Source organism: Molothrus aeneus, chromosome 3, assembly GCF_037042795.1.
Source record: "Molothrus aeneus isolate 106 chromosome 3, BPBGC_Maene_1.0, whole genome shotgun sequence".
Classification (NCBI taxonomy): domain Eukaryota; kingdom Metazoa; phylum Chordata; class Aves; order Passeriformes; family Icteridae; genus Molothrus; species Molothrus aeneus.
Window position 1 is genome coordinate 97,547,852 of NC_089648.1, and position 19,698 is coordinate 97,567,549.

Here is a 19,698-nt window from a genome sequence, read left to right on the forward strand (position 1 = left end):
GCTGGAAACTGTTATTTTTCTCTTACTTAAGCACTTACTGCTTATTGATCAAATTGTGGTAGTTTGTTTGAATTAAAAGCCAGATTGAACATGAGAAGTAATTTGAATTTCCTTTTGGCACTAAGTATGGCTACAAGAGCATATCAATCTATAGTCAAGAGAACCACATTCCTTCATCTCATTTTATTACTATGACTTATTTCTTCCCTCTGGCTTTACAGCTTTCTCCCAAGCTAATGGGTTCTCAGCTCTGAGATACCTGATAACTTGTCTTGTCATTAATCACTCTGAAGTTAACAGATAGTACACCTTTCAGCACTATCTTTTCTTTAACTTTGTCCATATAGTAATGAATCAAGGTCATGAAAATATAGAATTGTGCCTTTTGAAAGCAAAGTCACTTATCTTTTTATATCAGGCAGTCTGTCATAAAAAAATCTTTTTATATCCTTTCAAAAGAACAGAAGACTGGTTGAAGTTTATGTGTTCAAAAAGCTAATTGCATATACAACTAGAAAGACCAGCATTTCTGCAAATGAAAGGAACTACATTTATTTTTTCTAGAAATATATGATGTTAAGAAACATTATGTAATTAAAGACTGTAATACATTTGGGTCTTTTACCATGCTATTTCAATTTAGAATTGAATGCTTTGGCAATTAATATGTTGACAAATTATTGGTCTACGTATTCATGATTATACATTTTATTTCTGTACAGTAGTTTATGTCAGGAGCTCCAAATAAAGAATATTTGATAGTTTGCAAATGGCTTTTAACCCATGGTTCATTTGGAATCCATGCTGGACACTGATGGTCTTGCCTGCAAAACAGACAAAGTTCAAAGCAGGGCAGATAATGATCATTGATTGATTATTTAGTTTATGCTTCAAAAGAATTCCACTAGTTCTGAACAAGCCATTAATACAGATCTTTTATCACTCTTCAGGGAGAAAAAGACCCTAGAAATTTTGACACATTTCCAAGAATTCAGTTCTTGTTTTAATTTTTCTTCATAATGATTTATACACATAATAGGACAGTGTTCTGAGCATATAAATCCCTTGAAAGCCTTCCAGCACACTGATCATGATCACAAAAAAGCAACTGTAACTTTGAACCTTGAGCGCAAAACCCAAAACCTATCACATGTATTAACATTCTAAATGTTTCACGATGTTGTCTACCTAGTCAAAAGAATCACAATTTATTCAATGTTCATAAGTAGAAGCCCATAATCAATACCTGTAAATGCATAAATAGTTTTCACTGTTTTTATATTCGATTGTGGTACTGCATCAATAACTACAGCACTTTTGCACCTTTGCTTAAGAGAATCTCCTAAAATCAGCCTCTACACAAGTTCCCACACACCTCTCTTCTGAGAATAAGAGATTTAGAGAGATAAGGAGAACATTCTTTAAAAAACATCTTCCATGTGTTTATTTATAGAAATAATATTAATTGTAAATATATCTCATGTTTAGAGAAATGCAAGATCAGCAGTAGCTTCTTAATTTTTTGTAGCACTCAAAGTATTCAAATATTCAAATTTTTTAAATGACACTATGCAACAGGGCAGTCACAGGCCAGGCTGGAGAGCAGACTATAAGTGAGTCAGAGTTATCGACACCAGCAGCATCATTTTAAAATAATAAAATGAGTACTATGTAATAGTGGCACCCATCCACCAGGACACTTAAAAAATGTGGGTAACAAATAATTACTCTTGTTTTTCAATCTCAGTTAACATGCCCTTTTATCAAAAAATAAGACTAAAGATTATTTCTTCCAGAGTCAAAACTGTGCAGACATGGGGTAGAAGCCTTAACATGGCAGTGTAGGAAAGAGGAGAAAAAAGCAATATACAGCAGCTTATGAAAAAGACTACTGGAGAGGAGTAAGCATCAGATAGACATGAGTCAGTGGTGTTGGAGGGAACTTTCTAGGAGCTAGGATGACTGAACTGTTTGCCAAAAAATCAAACCCAGAAACAGGGCATCCAAGTGGAAAGGAGGGAAAGAATTGAAAGGGTAAAAGTGAAAAATCTCATGGGATGAGATAGAGACAGTTCAGTAGGAAAAGAAAAAAGCCATGCACACAGGAAAAGCAAAACAAGTAATTCATTCAATAGTGGCCATCAGGGGACAGATGTTCTGCTGTTTTGAGGAAAGCAGGGCTCCATTATATGTTAGTTACTTGGGACAAAAAATGCAGAAAGTTGAAATGTCCCTCCACTAGTGCCTTCTTCCCCTTACTTCTTCTTGCTGAGTACAGTGTCAGATGGTCTGGGATAACCCTTGGGTGGCTTGGGGTCAGCTGTCCCCTCCGTGTCCCCTCCCAACTTCTCATGCACATCCAGCCTCTTAACTGGTGCGGGATGGTAGCAGCTCTCAGGCCACAGAGAGAAACACACAACTTTCCCAGGCATTATCCTGGGGAAAAGCTGTGAGAAGATCAGAAAAAAGAACAAGAAACAATTACATAAGGGTGATTTCTTAATTGGCCAATGATGATGGTGTTTAGATTGAAGGACCAATTGGGTCGACCTGTATTGTAACTGTTGGTAAGTGCAATGGGTTTCTTAGTGTAATGAAGTGATAGATCAGCCTTCTGAGAATCATGAAGTCAATGCTAATTATTACGCCTTCAGGGACACCTATTTACAGCAGTGGGGCACTGTGTGAAGCATAGAATCATAAGAGACTAGAGAGATCATCTAGTTCCAACCCTCCTGCCATGAGCAGGGAAAACTCCCACTAGACCAGGTTGCTCAAAACCCCATCCAGCCTGGCTTTGAACACTTCCAGGAATGGGATAGCCACAATTTCTCTGCACAGCGTGAAAAGGCCTTGACACTTTGAGCACTGCTTAGCTATAACTATAACCCTCATGTGTTATCAACACTGTTTTTAGCACAATGCTTAACACATATATACAATTATGAAGAAAAATAACTCTATCCTATAAAAAGTAAGAATCAAAAATAAACAGAATATATTTATAAATGAGCAAAAAGCAAGGACATGAAGACAGAACAAATGACAAATTTGAAAATATGTCAGAATGATGCCCCCAGCTTTTTGGCTTATTGGATCATGTGGGCTTTGAGGATGGATGAAACTTTCAAGTCTTTATCTTGTAAATCAGTGTTCTGCATAAAATGAAAACTGAACATTTTTCCATAGCAGAATGAATAAAATCAAGAAGATACAGTTTTGGATAACAAGACAATAGGTTGATGGATAATCTGAAGTGCTTTCTAAAGAGGATAACATAAATTCTTCAGTGTATTTACACCAGATTGCCTTTTTGTCTTGCCAGGTAGAGGGTAAATACACTACTGATTAGCTGGCTGGCAGCTTCTTCCACCTGTGAGACACTGTAAGGCTTGTGTAGTGCAGTGAATATGTGATTTTTGCCCTTCAGGTTCTGTACTGGCCCAGCAGTGCAGACTCACCTTGATCTGAGCTAAGTTTCATAACTGCTGCCTCCCCTGCCCCAGCTACATCTCTGGAGATGGCCCCTGAGGAGGAGGGCACACTTCCATCCTTCAGTCTTTGCCAGGCAAACAATAACTCTTCATGCCTGAGGGATAAGGCTTCAGCTGGCAGTCTGGGAAAAGAAAGTAGTCTGTGATTAGAAAAATGTATTTAAAATAAAAATAATAATGTAAAATAAAAATAAACCAAACCAGCAACAACAACAAAATATACACACAAGTAAACTCTAGACTTGAGACATAGGAGGAAGAAATGCCTTCTATAAACATCACAGCTGTAATCCAGAAGTCTACATCATATGGACCTTTGAGTTCCCTATGCCATTTTGTTACTTTCTTTAGTTCTTTGTTTTATATACAAACTACTTTTATCACTTGATATCCCAGGTCATCCACAGCCTAAACACCAAGGAAAAGATAACATTAGTTGTAAAATAGCAAGTGAGACAATAAGCAGTATTTAGAAACTTTCCTTCTTTTTGGTTCCATTTTCAAGAGCAGTGTCTTTGGAGATGTAGCTCTAGTCCTGTGGCATGAGATAAAGTGATACTATCATGCAGCGCCTAAATAGCTCAAAAATTCATCTAGCTAATTTTTATGGTTCTCAGTTAATTTCCAAAAACTCATGCAATGAAAAATAGCATAGCAGCTCCAATAGATCTGGCCTGACAATACTACATGTTGAGTAAGGTTGAACTCACTAATTCAGATTGTATTTGGGTTTTTTCAGTCTGAATCATAGAGTTGCAGAATGGTTTGTGTTGGAAGGGACTTGAAAGATCATCTATTTCCAAGCCCTGTGCCATGTGCAGGGACACAGTCCTCTAGATGAGGTTTTTCAAAGCCCCATCCAACCTGGGGCTTTGAAAAAAATTCCAGGGATGGAGCATCATGACTATTCTGGGCAACCCATACCAGTGTCTCACCATCTTCCCAGTAAGGAATTTCATCCTAATATCTAATCGTAACCTCTAGTCTGAAATGTGAGTAGTTTTAAAATCAGATAATCAGCTATAAGCAAAGTACTTGGGAAGAAACGTCCATTCCCTAGTGCTACCAGATTTTTGCAGTTATTTTTCTAAATTCTTAAATATTTAATTCTGCTGTTTTTTAAAGGTTTTTGTGCCCAAAAAAAAAAAGAAAAAAAGAAGTTAAAAATTAAGACAGATGGCATTCATTTATACTGCTCACTCACATACTTTAAAAAATATTTTAATATATATTAGCTTATACTGACATTTTATACCTAGTGACAAAATGATCTAACAAGTACTTAACCTTTTCACTTGGAACTCTCTTCACCTGTCATACAAACTTCCTTTAAGAATTAAAGTGAAGTTCTTTGCATAATGACATGTCACCAGAAGTTTGTGCTTTGGGAAATATTTCTAGGCACAAAGTCACAAGACTGATAACACCACTATTGAGTATACCGATCTTTCTCTCCAGGGTAGTGATTAATTACCATTGATGGAGAAAGGATATTAGAATTCATTGCACAGATTTCTTTACTCTTCAGGGTTGGCACAGAAAGATGTTTAAAATCTCAAAATATAGGGTTTAGTACAAGATATTAAGTAATATAAATAAAAAACAAATAACCTTATTTAATGTTAGACTTGCAGTTCCACATCACATCTGGACTTACCATTAGCATTTACAAATTACTCAATATTTCTTGCAGTTTTATCTTTGAAATGTAACACTTCAGAGTCCTGGCTCAAAATCTTATCCTATGGCAGGGCCTATTAGCTCCTCTTTCTGCATAAAGGCAGATGTACCAATTTTGGCTGGGGTGGAGTTCATTTCATTCACAGTGGCTGGTATGTGGATTTGTTTTGGATTTGTGCTGGAAACAGTGCTGATAACACAGAGGGTTTTCTGTTTCTGCTGAGCGGGGCTTGCACAGCATCAAGTCCTTTTCTGCTTCAAACACCACCCTACCAGCAAGGAGGCTGGGAGTGCCCAAGGAAGTCGGGAAGGAAACAATGGGATATCCTACACTGGAACAGGTTTCCCAGAGAGATTACAGTCTTCCTTTTAAGTGACTTAGAAGACTAGGATAGATAAACCCATGACTAACCTGGTCTGACTTCATAATTCATTTTGCTTCAAGCACGAGGTTGGACTAAAGTCTTCCTAGTGCCCCTGTGCTTACACTCTATGTCTGTGGTGAAATTATCTTAAAATAAGTGTGAATAACAATATTACAAACCATTTTTAGTTTCTAGATAGAAATAAACCCAAAAGTTAAACACATGGCAAATCTGTGTCATTAAGAGCAATCTACAGTTGTTTAACATGAGATTTGTACAACGATGCTTTGCAATGTCTTCATTTTTCATGGAAATTATTAGTACAGAGGAAAAGAGATATGTTTGATTCTGGACTCTGGACAAAAGGACAAGATCCTTATCTTTATCTGTGAAAGGAACAAGAATCTTAACAACATCATGCATTTCAGAGCTGCTATATAAGTTCTCTAAACACTAGAAAACAAAGCCATATTTACTGATGTCTTATCCACTTATCCACTTTCTTGCTTAGTAAATATGGAAATAGTTAACTTATACTTTTGGAACACAGTTTAAAAGGCAGCACAGGAAACACTTGCAGATTTAGTTAATAATAGCAGACACTGAATATATAGTGGACCTTTTACATTTACAAATTATGGCATTTCACAGTGAGGACTTTAGAAAATGCAGCTTGTTCACTATAGTGAGCAGTGGTCCTGAAACCTTAGGGTCGTTGTGCTGCAGGATCTGTGATGCCACAGTGCACTCCAAGCAAGTCAACCTTTGTCCTCATATCAAAGATCACTTTCCCAAGACCAGACCTCACTTGGCTTGTCTTCCCACTCTAAATAGTATCTCAACTTCAAATTCCTCTTCGATACTTCAGAATGCCCTCAGATCCATACCTACCCAGAGGCAACATCCATAACAATGTACCCTTTCCTGACTGTTATCATAGCTGCAGTCTTCTGTTCCTTGATGTGAATGAGCACAAAGAAAGCAAGTAGCTCTAGCATCCATATGCAAGAAGGTAAGCAAAGAGCTTTCTAAAAATATTTAATAAAAATTTTTGAAGGAAGAAAATCTCCATGGCAGGCAATCACTTCAAAATTATGTGAGTACGGTGGTCACTATAATATTTTTAATAATTAATTAAAATACAAAGGACCATAGGGCTTACAGTCTATAATAGCATCATATGATTTATTTCAAGTTCTGGAAATTGATGGTTTCACACAATGTGTCTTCAAAGTAGCTGAATGTTTATTTGACATCCTACCATGGGTCAACAGAACACAACACATAATCCACTTAATTCATGAATTAAATTCAAACACTAGAAAACATCAGAGATTGCATGCAGTTCTTTTTTTTTCACTTTGAAAAGCTGATGACTATACACATTTCAAATTTAGTAAAACTCATTTACTTATTTTATGGAATTAGCAACAAAACAGAGTTTTACAAACAATATCACTATCTCCAGGAGGGATAAAGCCCAGTGTATAGAATCAATATTGCTTCAAACATATAAGTAAAATAATGTCTGTCTTCATTTAAAAGGAATTCCATGCTGTGTATCCATGATTTCTAGACTACTAACTAGACAAAAGCCAAATTTATCTTACAAGGAGATAATGACCACCAGTGAATTATGACAGAGTCACTATTTCAAAAGATTTTCAAATCTTAGAGAAATCTTTGAAGATTCCTTTGTTTTTTCTTGCTGATAGATTTAAAGCCCTTTATTTTAAAAAAATAAAACTTATTTGCCGCACTGTTCAAACTTCATATAAATAAAAGCAAAAACTTAGATAATTTAAATCTAGGGCATTTTTCAAAATGAATCAAAATTATAGATGCAGATAAAAATACCATATATGAAAATGGAAGCTTGCATAATCATTGCCCATTTTAATTTATTACTAAGTATATGTGTGAATGAAATCCCTAAATAGATAGGAATACCTCATATTTGTATTTGCTTTTCTTCCAAGATATGTGACCTTTTTCCAAACAGAAGCCAATCACTTCAAAATACATTACTTTGGCAGTAAAAGTGAGAGACTCAAGAAACCCATTTTTATCAAATAGCCTTCAGAGATTGCTAGAATGGGAATGCTTTTGAAGATGAATCTGTTGTAAAAGTCTATTATCTTATGAGCTTGAATCCATTTGTTTAGCAAACTTTGACTGACTGAATATTATGAAACATCAGATGTCTAGAGTTTAGTATCTAACCTGAAATACTCATTTAGTTTGCCATGTTTAGTTAGAAGAAAAGCAAGCATCCCTGATGAACAATCAGTCCTAGATATGTTTTTTTTGGATGGAATGAGGCATCTTTTAAAGGTGTCCAGTTTAAACTGTTGGTTCTAACAGGGGTTAGAGTGTACCTCTAGTTTTTAAATTTCTGAGTTAGGTCATGTGAGCTTGCTTTTTTATATATTACTGAGCAGAAATCTCCAAAATGGGGAGAGAAACACAGTCTTCTGTAGAATTTTCACTTACTGCTGAACGGGTCCTCTCATTAATCCAGCAAGTGTCTTCTACATTAATTTTTTTTTTTTTCACTTTCTGTCAGATTTGTGTTTGTTATATTGCTGCCATTATCTTGCTACACATCATTATGTGTCACTATGTATTGACATTTAAAGGCAGGATTTTGGAGAAAATGCTATAAATATAAAGCCATATCCCACACTTTATCCATTTGACCAGCCTGCATTTTAGACATTAACCCAATGGAACTCTTGAGACTTTTTGACAATTGATTTGTTTAAAATTTTGTAGCTAGGATAAAAAAAGTCAGCAGTATCAAAATACTCAAGATAAAACACCAACAGTTTATTTTCCTCACCAGCAACATACAGGTTATAAACTATTTTTATTTAAACATGTACCCTCCACATTTTTTTCTCTCCCTCCTAGGATACAAAAGGTATCAAAACAGGTCTATTGGTAATTACTCAGCCCATCCTACTACTGCTGTGATGTGCTTCTCTAATCCTGAGATTCAAGCCTTTTTTTTGGTCTCACTTTCTATATCACATGGTGTGTCCTGCTTCTCTTCAAAATATTCAATCCCTGTGCTGTCCCAGACTTCCCTTATTTAGCACACATCCCTGTACTCTGCAGTTGCCCAAGGGCACACCTTCCCAGAATATGTTCCTATAATTTACATTTCTTTTCAACCCTTACTTTGGTTATTGAATTTCAAGTGGCTATATCTCCTGAAGACCCATTTCCCAGGTCTTTAGTAGCTGTCTCAAGCCTACAGTCATGTTTCTGAATACTGTTAAGCAATTTAGTAGGAATTCATCTCAGCCAAAATCCTCTTTCACTGTAACAGAAGTATCTTGTCATTTAGACTTGTGATTTCTGAGGATAAAACAAAAGTAAATGTATATATCTTGAAGAGACTCCTTTGTCAAAGACTTGAAAAATCAATTATCTTTTGATAAGACTAATTCCCTATGTCAATTTTTTTCTTCTTGAGTAATTGTATACTGCTTCGACACTACTACAGATTATAAAAAGAAGATATATAATTTTTAACAATAATTAGCTGTGAAACTATGGAGACAAATGAATCACAGGCTTCAGTTATTCACATCTATCAAGCTGATTATGAAAAGAATTTTGTTAAGGGAATAAGAATTCATACAAATTAGTGAATTCCAAAGGTTCGAGCTGTTTGAGGAAATTAAAGGGTTTAAACAACTGTATATTCTCATCTGAAAATTTGAAAGTAGTGAAAGTTTTTCAATATTTTTAAATTCAGTATTTGCAGCTGTGTATAATATGCTATTGCTGTGAGCTGCATTTGTCCATAGCTGTATATTGTTTATTTAGAGGTGATACATGGCTTGGCACATGTTTATACAAGCTTTTTTTGTCTTCTCACACAGTTTTGACTGCAAACAAGAGAAAAGACCAAGCCACAAATCATATAATTTGTTATGGAGGAAAGTGTTTGGGTATTCTCATGAAACTACATGATTTTTCAGCCCATACATCTTTTTCCATCATTCAGCTCGTAACACTGAGGAGAGAAGAGAAAGTTAATCACCTGTCATCTGTTCTAAAAAGTATATTAGCAGAGAAATAAAAGAATACCAACTTTCTGGTGGCTGATTTATTTAATTCTCTTCTTCCTGGATTCACATAACTAACTGAACTGCCCACTGTCATTATGTAAATTATTGCATCTTTAATTTATTCTAGTGTCAGAGGAATTCTTGAAAATATTACTGCCAATAGGATGGATAATAGCAATTATCACCATCATTGTCAACAGCAAAAAAGCCTCCAACTAGTCTTAGAATTCTTAAAGGTTTACATTTATTATGACATAATCATGATTGCAGAATATTGATGTCTATAGTACAGACATTTACAGCCAAATTTTAAAAGCTTTTTATGGAACTTTCAATTGCAGGTCAGTTCCTTTATTTGTCTCTCAATAGGTATTAGCCTAAAGTTATGGTGTCCAAATATCTAAATTTTACTCTTCATCTGCTGACTTCCCCTCTTAAAGAAAGAAAGGAAGGAATTTGATAAATATGCCTAATGTATATGTTGATGTCATGTGTCTAGATCCATCCAACATGTTTTATAGGATTTTTTCTGATTTACACTAGATTATCAGAGGTTCCATTGAGATAAATCATAAATAATTACAATTATGACTGCCCAAAAATATGAGAGGCATGTAATTTTGCCTAACTGAATTAAGAATAATGCAACAAATATAATCTATATCACTTTGCCAAAGAAAAGTGTGGCAAGAAGGCACTCAGAATAAATTATTATGCAAAGTAAACGTGTTAGCACAGATTTAACTATAATTTTTTAAAAAATATCTGGTTGACTTGTGTATCCTACTTTCTAAAATTTTTATTTATTGACCTAGTTTAGTTTGGAATCACATATACTTTTCAATTTTAATGAAGAAAAAGGCTGTCCTGCTTAGCATATTTACTTGCTCTGTTTTCATTTAGGATTTTAATCAGAAGTGTGTTTCCCATTCATAGTTTTAGAAACCATGTTGAGAAACCTCATGCACAATGCAAGTCTATGAATCCCAGGTGATCTCATCTCTAAGAGGTGTAATTTCTCAGAATTCAAAAAAACTGAGCTTCTCACAGAAGTATGTGAGCCATCAGGAACAGTATAGACAAGGAGTATAGACAAGAACTTATCACTTGATGAGCAGTTGAGGAATTGAATTAATTCTTTCTGTAGAAAATTGCCTCAGAGAAAACACTACTGTTTAATCACTACATTTTTGAAACCACCTTTCCAAAAAATGTTTGGAAAGATATCATATCATTTTTACTGTAGTAAAACCCATGAAGTGAATTCATTGCTAATGGGCACACTCAGATATTCTTCTGTGTGGTGAACACCCTCAGCTGGCTGCAAAGAGAAAGACCATTTTAAATCTGGGCATTTAGTGATTGGGCAGCATTGGTGTTCTTGACAAAAGTCAAAACTATCAATCTGAACATTATAGCTCTTATCCTGATGCCTCTAGCAACATTTTGAACAACCCTTTCTGCAACAGACGGAGGCACTAGGAAGTGATTTTAAGTGAGGAATGGTATATGATCTCTTACACCTAGGGTGATGCCCTGCTCTTGCCCAGGGAATAACAGTCCTCCAGAAGCAAGGACAGCCTATGCACACTGCCTTAGCAGCAGCCAGGATGGCATCTGCTCAGGATCAGACCAGTTTTATTAGCTCACACTATCTTTGGAACAGTGTGGTTAGCCAAGATAAGAGGTAAAACTGAAAGTTTTTAAGGACTCTTGATGAGTTTTTCCAGCAGTACTATAATTTTTTCTCTAATAGGCTTCCCTCTGATGGAAGCTAATGTTCTTCTCATTCATTTACTTCTAAAATGTCCATTTTCATATATGCTGATTGGAGCTTTTCTATAAAGAACATCAGTGAACTTTGCTGTTTCCTTTTTGGTCTAAAATTAGGATTATAGCTCTTATAATCTTTCAGAGATTTTTACTCCATGAAAGACCTACTGAAACTTCATCTACATGAAAAACAAGGTATCATTCATCAGTTTTGATTAGAAATGCATATGAAGATGCAAATACTGTATTTAAAAGAATTTAAAGATTAATTATTTTAGCACAGTAATAGAAGTATTGATATATTTCAGGGTCCAGATATATAGGACAAGAACTTGTGATTCAATGATACTTTTAAATAGAAAAAAATAGAATCATTCTACAGAGAAAAATTTTAAAAACACTTTTCTGTGACCATATTCACAGGGGTTTTCAGGATGAGGGAAGAGACGAGAATGTTGACTCCATGATCAGAAGGCTTGATTTATTATTTTATAATATATATATAACATTATAACTATACTAAAAAGAAATAGGAAAGGAAAAGGTTTCCTCAGAAGCTAGCTAACTAAGAATAGAAAAAGAAAGAATGGTAACAAAAGCAGCTCTCTCGGACTCTGTCCAAGATAGGTCGGTCCTTGATTGGCCATTAATTATAAATATCGAAGATGGGCCAATCACAGGTGGACCTGTTGCATTCCACAGCAGCAGATAAGCATTGTTTACATTCTGTCTCTGAGGCCTCTTAGCTTCTCAGAAGGAAAAGTCCTAAAGAAAGGATTTTTAGTGAAAAGATGTCTGCGACACTTTTCAGTTTTACATTTAAAATGAAGGATATCTGATGAAGCTCATGAAGGTGAAAACAAGAAGTGGACTGGACTAAACTAATTTTAATAATTTTTTTAATGAAACTAAAAAGATCGGAATTATTTAATAGTAGAAATCTTTTCACAACTGAATAAATTGAAATCTGATGGTCATCAGATTAAAAGAGTTGTTTACTAATTAGTTGTTCATTTGCATAATACACATCAGTGGCATGTGTAAGGACATTGTGCAGGTTTCTATAATTCTAGATAGAAGCTGAACATATAAAAATAATAATGGTAGTTTTTAAAAATTAGATTTTTATACTTGTCTTCATACTCAGCCTTTATTCAGTCTACTGCCTATTGTGTATCATTGATTGCATCAAGTGGCAGTCACTTGCTTCAATTATACTGAAAATAAATCTCTCTTCCAAATAAATCTCTCTCCCACTACATACTTAATTTTTTATCTTAACCCTGAAATAGTATTGCTCTATTCTGAGACAAGTACAAATAATTGACAATAACATATGCTGTTTCCTGAACCAGTCTACTCTGCCTTTTGCATAACTGCTCTAGAAAATATTGACTTTTCATTAGAGGAACAACAAAATGAGAGCACTTATATCATAATAAAGTGTAGTATGCTACTATGATTCTTAACATATTTTACTGCTTGGAAAGAAAAATGTTTCCATAAATGTGAAGTCCAGAAATACTGCAATTGAAATAGAAACTACTTATTTTAATCAGTAAATGCAGATATTTATGTAAGTATCACTATGTGATATCTTAACAAATTGAGTGACGTTTATCAATGACATCAGGAATGTCCTTTGTCTTTAAATGGGTTATCACTATAACATGGCAGTGAAACCATAGAAAGGAAGGCTAGGTTGGATACAGTCAAATTGAACAAGGACAAGCTGGGGTTTGTGGTGGTGTTTGAAGGGGTCCCAGGACGAGGGAAGAGACCAGAATCTTGACTCCATGTTTCAGAAGGCTGATTTATTATTTTATGATATACATTATATTAAAAGAAAATGATTTATTAAAACTATACTAAAAGAATAGAAGAAAGGATTTCATCAGAAGGCTAGCAAGGAATAGAAAGGAATGATAATAAAACCTTGTGACTGACCAGAGAGTCCAATACAGCTGGACTGTGATTGGCCATTAATTAAAAACAATTGCATGAGACCAATCAAAGATGCACCTGTTGCATTCCACAGCAGCAGATAATTATTGTTTACCTTTCATTTCTGAGGCCTCTCAGCTTCTCAGGAGAAAAAATCCTAATAAAAGGATTTTTCATAAAATATGTCTGTGACAGGGGTTCTTCTGTCATTAGTTTTGTTTTGGTGAAAGGTTTTATTCTTTTCATGTGTAAAAACAACCGAGGATGCGGGAAATAAGGTTCAGTTCCTTAAACTAAAATTCATTAACATTTTGGTCTATCAGATAATCTTTGCTCATTTGTTCCTGCTTTTTAATCTTCCACAATTTTTATTTTATTGAAGTAAAGCAAACAGGAATTCATTATATTTAAGACAAAGGTGAACTGATCCTACTGATGATACTTTTAATTTCTTGGAAATTCCTCTTTAATCAGGGTATTCAATCAAGCTGACAACTATTTTTTTTCCACTCTGAAGTTTCAGGAATCAACCAACTGCCATTAGAACATGGTTTCTGCATTTATCTTCCTGAGAATTTGAATAAGCTTTGAGTAGCTGATCATTCATCAGCAAGTACTAATGGGACTTCAGTATTTTAAGCAAATGTCTCTTTTTGGATCTCACTGAGGGAAAAATTACTTCTGTTGAAATTGTTGGTAACAGAAATGCACAGCATCTAGGGCACATACTATGCCTATACCATGTTTTTATTGATATCAAAGTAAAATTGAAGGTTATATATCAAATCTGTGCAGTTAAGACAATTTGTCTTGCCTTTCTTTTTTTTTTTTCAATTTTAGTCTCAGGTCTTCAGAAGATGTACAAAAATTTCAAATATGCATACACTAGTTGGACTGATTTGTTGATCCTAGCTGCATTGTTTAAATATTGTCCTTTTTCTGGGGCTTGCATTAGACATCAGATTATAAAGATCTATTTTTGTCCTATTTCCCCTTTACCATGCTTCTAACCACAACATTCAAGAAGTCAGTAAGTGTTAACATGGATATGAATTTCAGTATTTATTTAAACATATTGCAACAAGAGCCACTGATAATGACAAAACGTGTACATTTTAGTAAAAGAATTCAGAAATAATTTCTGATTTTCACAACTTTTGAAAGGGTTTGTATACATCTTGATTCAAAGTAGATAAACAGATTTGCAAGTTTAGAGGACCAGTCATTCATCTTTTCTGACCAAAGCTTATTATATTACATATGTCTTCTTCTATGCAGTTGTCTTGTATGAAGTTAAAGAAGTATTTTTTGAAACACATTGATGTGAAGACAACAAATCTAGAATTCAATTCTTTCATGGCAGTCAGGTAAAGAGATCTCTGGTAAAAATGTGTGAGGTTTTTCTCACATCATATCATTCTGCTTCTCTTTTCAGTCATTTGCTTTTCTTACACTCTGAATTAATGGTCCCTTTAGTGCTTAATATTTCCCTATCCAAGAGCTGTACTCAAGTCACCTTTTAATCTTATTTAGCAAATAGATTGAGTGTGACATCAGGTTTGGGAATGATAGAATAAAAATCTCAAACCACTCATTCTTCAGAATTACATTTATTGACTTGATTTGTCAAACTCATCAGGAATGGGTGTTCAGGTGAAAGAAAGTTGCTCTTGTTTTTCACATAAGATGCTGAACACAGGAAATTATAAAGTAGATGAATATGAAAGATATAATTACTTTCAATGAGTAAGGAAAAATTCTAGCTCAAGACTGAATTCTTTGTAAAAAACATTGGTAGATGTGACTTGTGTTTTAGACCACAAGTTAATATCTTCATTTAAATTTAAATCCCTTCATCTAGTTAGATAATTGGCTACCAATTTCCGTTAAATGCACTGTTCTTTCTCAAAATAAAAAAAAAATGCTCACTTTGCAAGGAAATGCCAAGGACAAAAGAGTAATAAGCTAAATATCTTTTCCTTTCTTTTGCCATCCTTGAAACCTGCAGTTTTCCTTTATATAGTTCTCATGGAGTGATTGACAGTGTTTCTCTATCCACTCTCAGGCTTTTCTTTCTTCCTCTTCTAGCTACTTTAGTCTACTCTTAAAAGAATGTTGCACTATCACTTTTTTTTTTTTTTAGCAGAGTAATACTGTTTTCCTAGTTTGCTGTAGATAACCATAACATTACCAAAGGCATCTCTTTCATCTGGTTTTCCCCACTGGTCTTCATTGTTCCATCCTGTTTTGTTCCTTTAGTCTTTCTTTGTTCTAATAATCCCATTAAGAGCCATTTTTTAACAGGAGGCTAAGAAATGCTTGGTAATGGTGGCACAAAAAACCATGGAGGAGTGAATGGATTCAGGGGTAGAAACAATGGCAGGAAAACCTCATTATTCCATTCACCTAGTGAGATTTCACTTTCTGGCTTTCCTTTGGGTAGAGCAAATGGGGTCATTGTTTTGCTCATTTTCCTTCTTCTGATTGTTACTGTGGATGGGACAGGAGCACCCATTATTGTCAAATGCGGCTAATAATGGAGAAAAAATAAGGTGAGCCTTGATATATACCCTCATCTATGAGTACTGCTGGGGTACAGTGTTGCACTGAAGTAGAACAGGACAGCTAGACAGTAAATTGAATAATAAGAGAGAATTCACCAATCCCCCTCACGTCATGTTGCAAATATTGTCTTATATATATGCACTAATAGCAATTAATGACCTTTTTCTGAGGAATAGCCTCCTTAGCTTGCTCTATTAGCAAGCCCTAACATCTGGAATTTGCAATGTACTGTAATTTGGTTACTATGGTGATGAGAGATAGCAAAAATTTTTGAAAGATGCTTGAGTGTCCTCTGATGCTAAAGGCAAGTGAATAATCTGTCATAAAAGATAGATCCAATTCATTTTGCCTTATTGGAATAACTATTTCTACTGAACTGAATTAAAAAAGGAAATGTTTTGACCCTGTCATATCAGCAGTTCTGGTATATAATGGAGACAGAGTGTTATATTTCACTCCTCTGGTAAATGTTGCTCCACATATTTTCAGTTGCTTTAGATAGCTATTCTATTCATAATTCAATTATTGGAGGTTCATATACTTATCTATTAAGTGGTTTGTAATTAATTGGTTATGTTTATCCTGTAGTTTACTATTTGAGTAAAAGTATTTTGTTTACCATTTAGAAATTATACATCTTGTTGTAAAGTATAATTTATTCTTTTATGAATATCTATTTTTAAGTCAGTGGATTCAAATTACTAACAAAATATTGAATCAATACATATTACTGCTTCACAAGGAACTTATTACAAAGCTGCATTATTACTACAGCAAATTGCTAAAAATTTCTTCTGATGTAATTTGTAAGTATGTATTAGGGAGGTGGTTTGAATCAGAGCATCAAAGTAAAATGTATTCAAAAAGCACATTTGATACATAATTTTCCAGAAGTAAATGGAAATAAATTCTTAGATGCTATAATTCTGCTTTATCTTGGATGTCACAGGATTAAAAAGAGCTAATTGTCAAAAATACTTAGGCAGTTCATAAATGTTAAGATATGCAGAAAGATCAGGTAAATCCTGCCTAGGGTTACAAGAATTTAGGAGAACATGGGAAGCTACTGGACATAACATGAGAAACTGCTGAGTTCAACAAGTAACAGGATAAGTGGCTCACAAATGTTGCACAGACCACCATGAGCAAGCACTGAATTTCACAGACATTTAAGGGAGAATTTTGTGAGAGACATGGAAATTTCAAATGATTAAAGAAGGTGAGTTGGGGAAATTTTACAGATTCTTTTCTTGCAAGGCCAACAGAGACTGAGTAACGATCTTTCTTTACTACTTCTGTGTTAACGCCTCTCATAGTGGGGAGTGATAGATATTTGAACTAGACTAGCCAGAAACTAGAATGGCATCTAGATCTGGAACAACTCAAGCTCTGAGCCAGCAAATCAGCAAGAGGTTCAGGATCTGGATATGGAAATCAGACAGACTTAAAATCTATGCTGATTCTTGAGGCATCAACTAATGAGGCTTTATCTTTATAACATTTAGAAAATGAAGGGGTGTGTATGTTGATTGCTGAACTTCAATTCTAAGTAGTCAGAGATAAGGAAAAAGTTGGAGCCATCATTGGTGCTTATGCTCATTTGTCTGCTGTTCATGTTTATCTAAGGAAAAAGACACTGTTGATGATGATTCACATGGCCTGCAGATTTGTACTGTGTATATGTGTGTGATTGTGTGTTTGCTTACTGAAAGCACATTCAGGTTCAGTACTGGCTGGAACTGTAAACAAGAATGAGAAGAAACCTCCTCGTCTGGGAATCCACTGGATTCAGCTTCCATTAATAATAACTGCTGTGAGATGTTCAGTGACTATTCAGCATCTCATGGGACCACGGCTCCAGTCACATCCTTCCTTTGCTACAGATGGGATTAGTTGCTCCCAGAGATTCCTACCACATTAATTAACCAAAACAAACAAAGCATTTGGGACTGTGTTAAATTCTTTGCTTTTTAGATGGTGGATAGCTCACAGATGTCCCCGGCAGTAATTGGAGCTTCACAGTGTAAAAGAATTTAGAGAAACACAATAAAAGATTCTCAATCCCTCAACAACAACAACAACAACAACAACAACAGCAACAAAGAGAAATAACATGGAAACGCGACATATTAAAGAAGTAATGTCAAAGAGCATGCCAAGCATCACTCCAACACTCTGTATTTTTTTATGTTTATTTATTTTAGGTCCATTTTGTGAGGAATCTGGTGATCCTTGTGCCTCTCAGCCATGCCTGAATGGAGGTATATGCCAGTATAACCAGTCTGGATATGTTTGCAATTGCCCTTCAGGTTTTTTTGGTCACAACTGTGAAATTGGCATCAATGAATGTTCTTCAAGGCCATGTCAGAACAGAGGCACATGTATCAATTTGCCAAATGTAAGTATAAGTGTTAGAGATTCCTATTTGAACAGAGAATCATAGAATTGCAGCATTGCATCATAGAATGATTTGGGCTGGAAGGAACATTTAAATATGGTCTATTTCCAACATCTTTGCAGTGGGCAGAGACTTACTCTAGATCAGGATGCTGGAAGTTGCATCCAACCTGACCTGGAGCACTTCAAGGGATGGGGCATTTACAACTTTCCTCCCATCTCACTAATTTAGCAAAAATGATGATGTGTGGGGTGAGATCAGAGGTCTCACAGAAGTCAAGGTAAATGGTATCAGTTGCTCTTCCCTTACCCATCAATGCAGTTACTAGATCATTGAAAGACACCATTAATCAGACATAATTTACCTTTTGTGAAGACATATTGCCTGTTTCTAATCACCTTGCTGTCATCCAAATGCTTTGACATACCTTACAGGAGGATCTGTTCCATGAAAGTGTCAAAACAATTCCAATGTGAATTTTCAAACTAGCTTTGCATGCTTCATGAAGAAACATACCATTTTCTCAATGTGTCCTGTTTATAGTATTTTTATGATAAAAACTCCCAAACTCCCCGTTTCACATCAGTTGCATGGTGATCACTTAATGAACTACCCATGTTATTTTTGTTTCCTTCTCCCTAATAAAATTATCTGACACAAACATGAAGCATCATGTGACCTTTATTTTATTTTCTTGTTCTTGCTTTTCATGCAGCATAAATTTTTAAATTCTTTTTTTTCTTTCCCTTTTCTTTTCATAAAATAGAATAAATTCATGCAAAACTCATGGAGTTTTAATGCTAAAGTCATACCTGGTAGTATGTCAAAATAAACTGTTGATGTCCTTTCACTAGCATGTCTATTGCAAATAGAAGGGATTGTATAGAATCAAAACAGTGAAAGAAGAGTTCAAAAGCTTAGTTATCATATAGCAGTGATACATATTCATACAGAGAGAAAAAGAGACATCTAAATTACTAAATAAATGGATAGATTTCTGAGTTATGCTACCTGTCTAAATATTTTGTCTACTAGGTATACTAGCACAAACTATTTTGTGCAATAGGCAAACAATTGTAGTAGTTTATTTCACATGTATAGAAATGTCTCAGTGGGAGTTGAAGTTTCCTGATTATATCTTTAAGACCAGTTTTAAAGAAGGACCTAAGCACTTCCAATTTCATTAGAGGAACAAACCCCTTTACTTTTTCCTTTACTTTCAGACTTCAAAAGGCCTAAGAAGAGCATAGGAAAATATGGGTGTCTGTCAGCCCTAAGAAATATTTCGTTTTGTAAAATAACTTACTTTTCTTACTGTTCAAATTACAGATTGCAGGAACTGACAGTCTTTAACTGTTAAAGAGAAGCATAGACTGTGCTTTATATAGAAGGAAAAA

General features: G+C 34.8%; 1 protein-coding gene across 1 annotated transcript in view; it reads left to right on the forward strand.

Annotated features, from left to right (window-relative positions):
- The window catches only part of EYS (eyes shut homolog), a 723,503-nt gene that overhangs the window by 49,330 nt on the left and 654,475 nt on the right, over positions 1–19,698 (forward strand). The window contains 1 exon segment of the mRNA XM_066547467.1: positions 18,108–18,301. Within this exon segment, the coding sequence (XP_066403564.1) occupies positions 18,108–18,301 (194 nt within the window).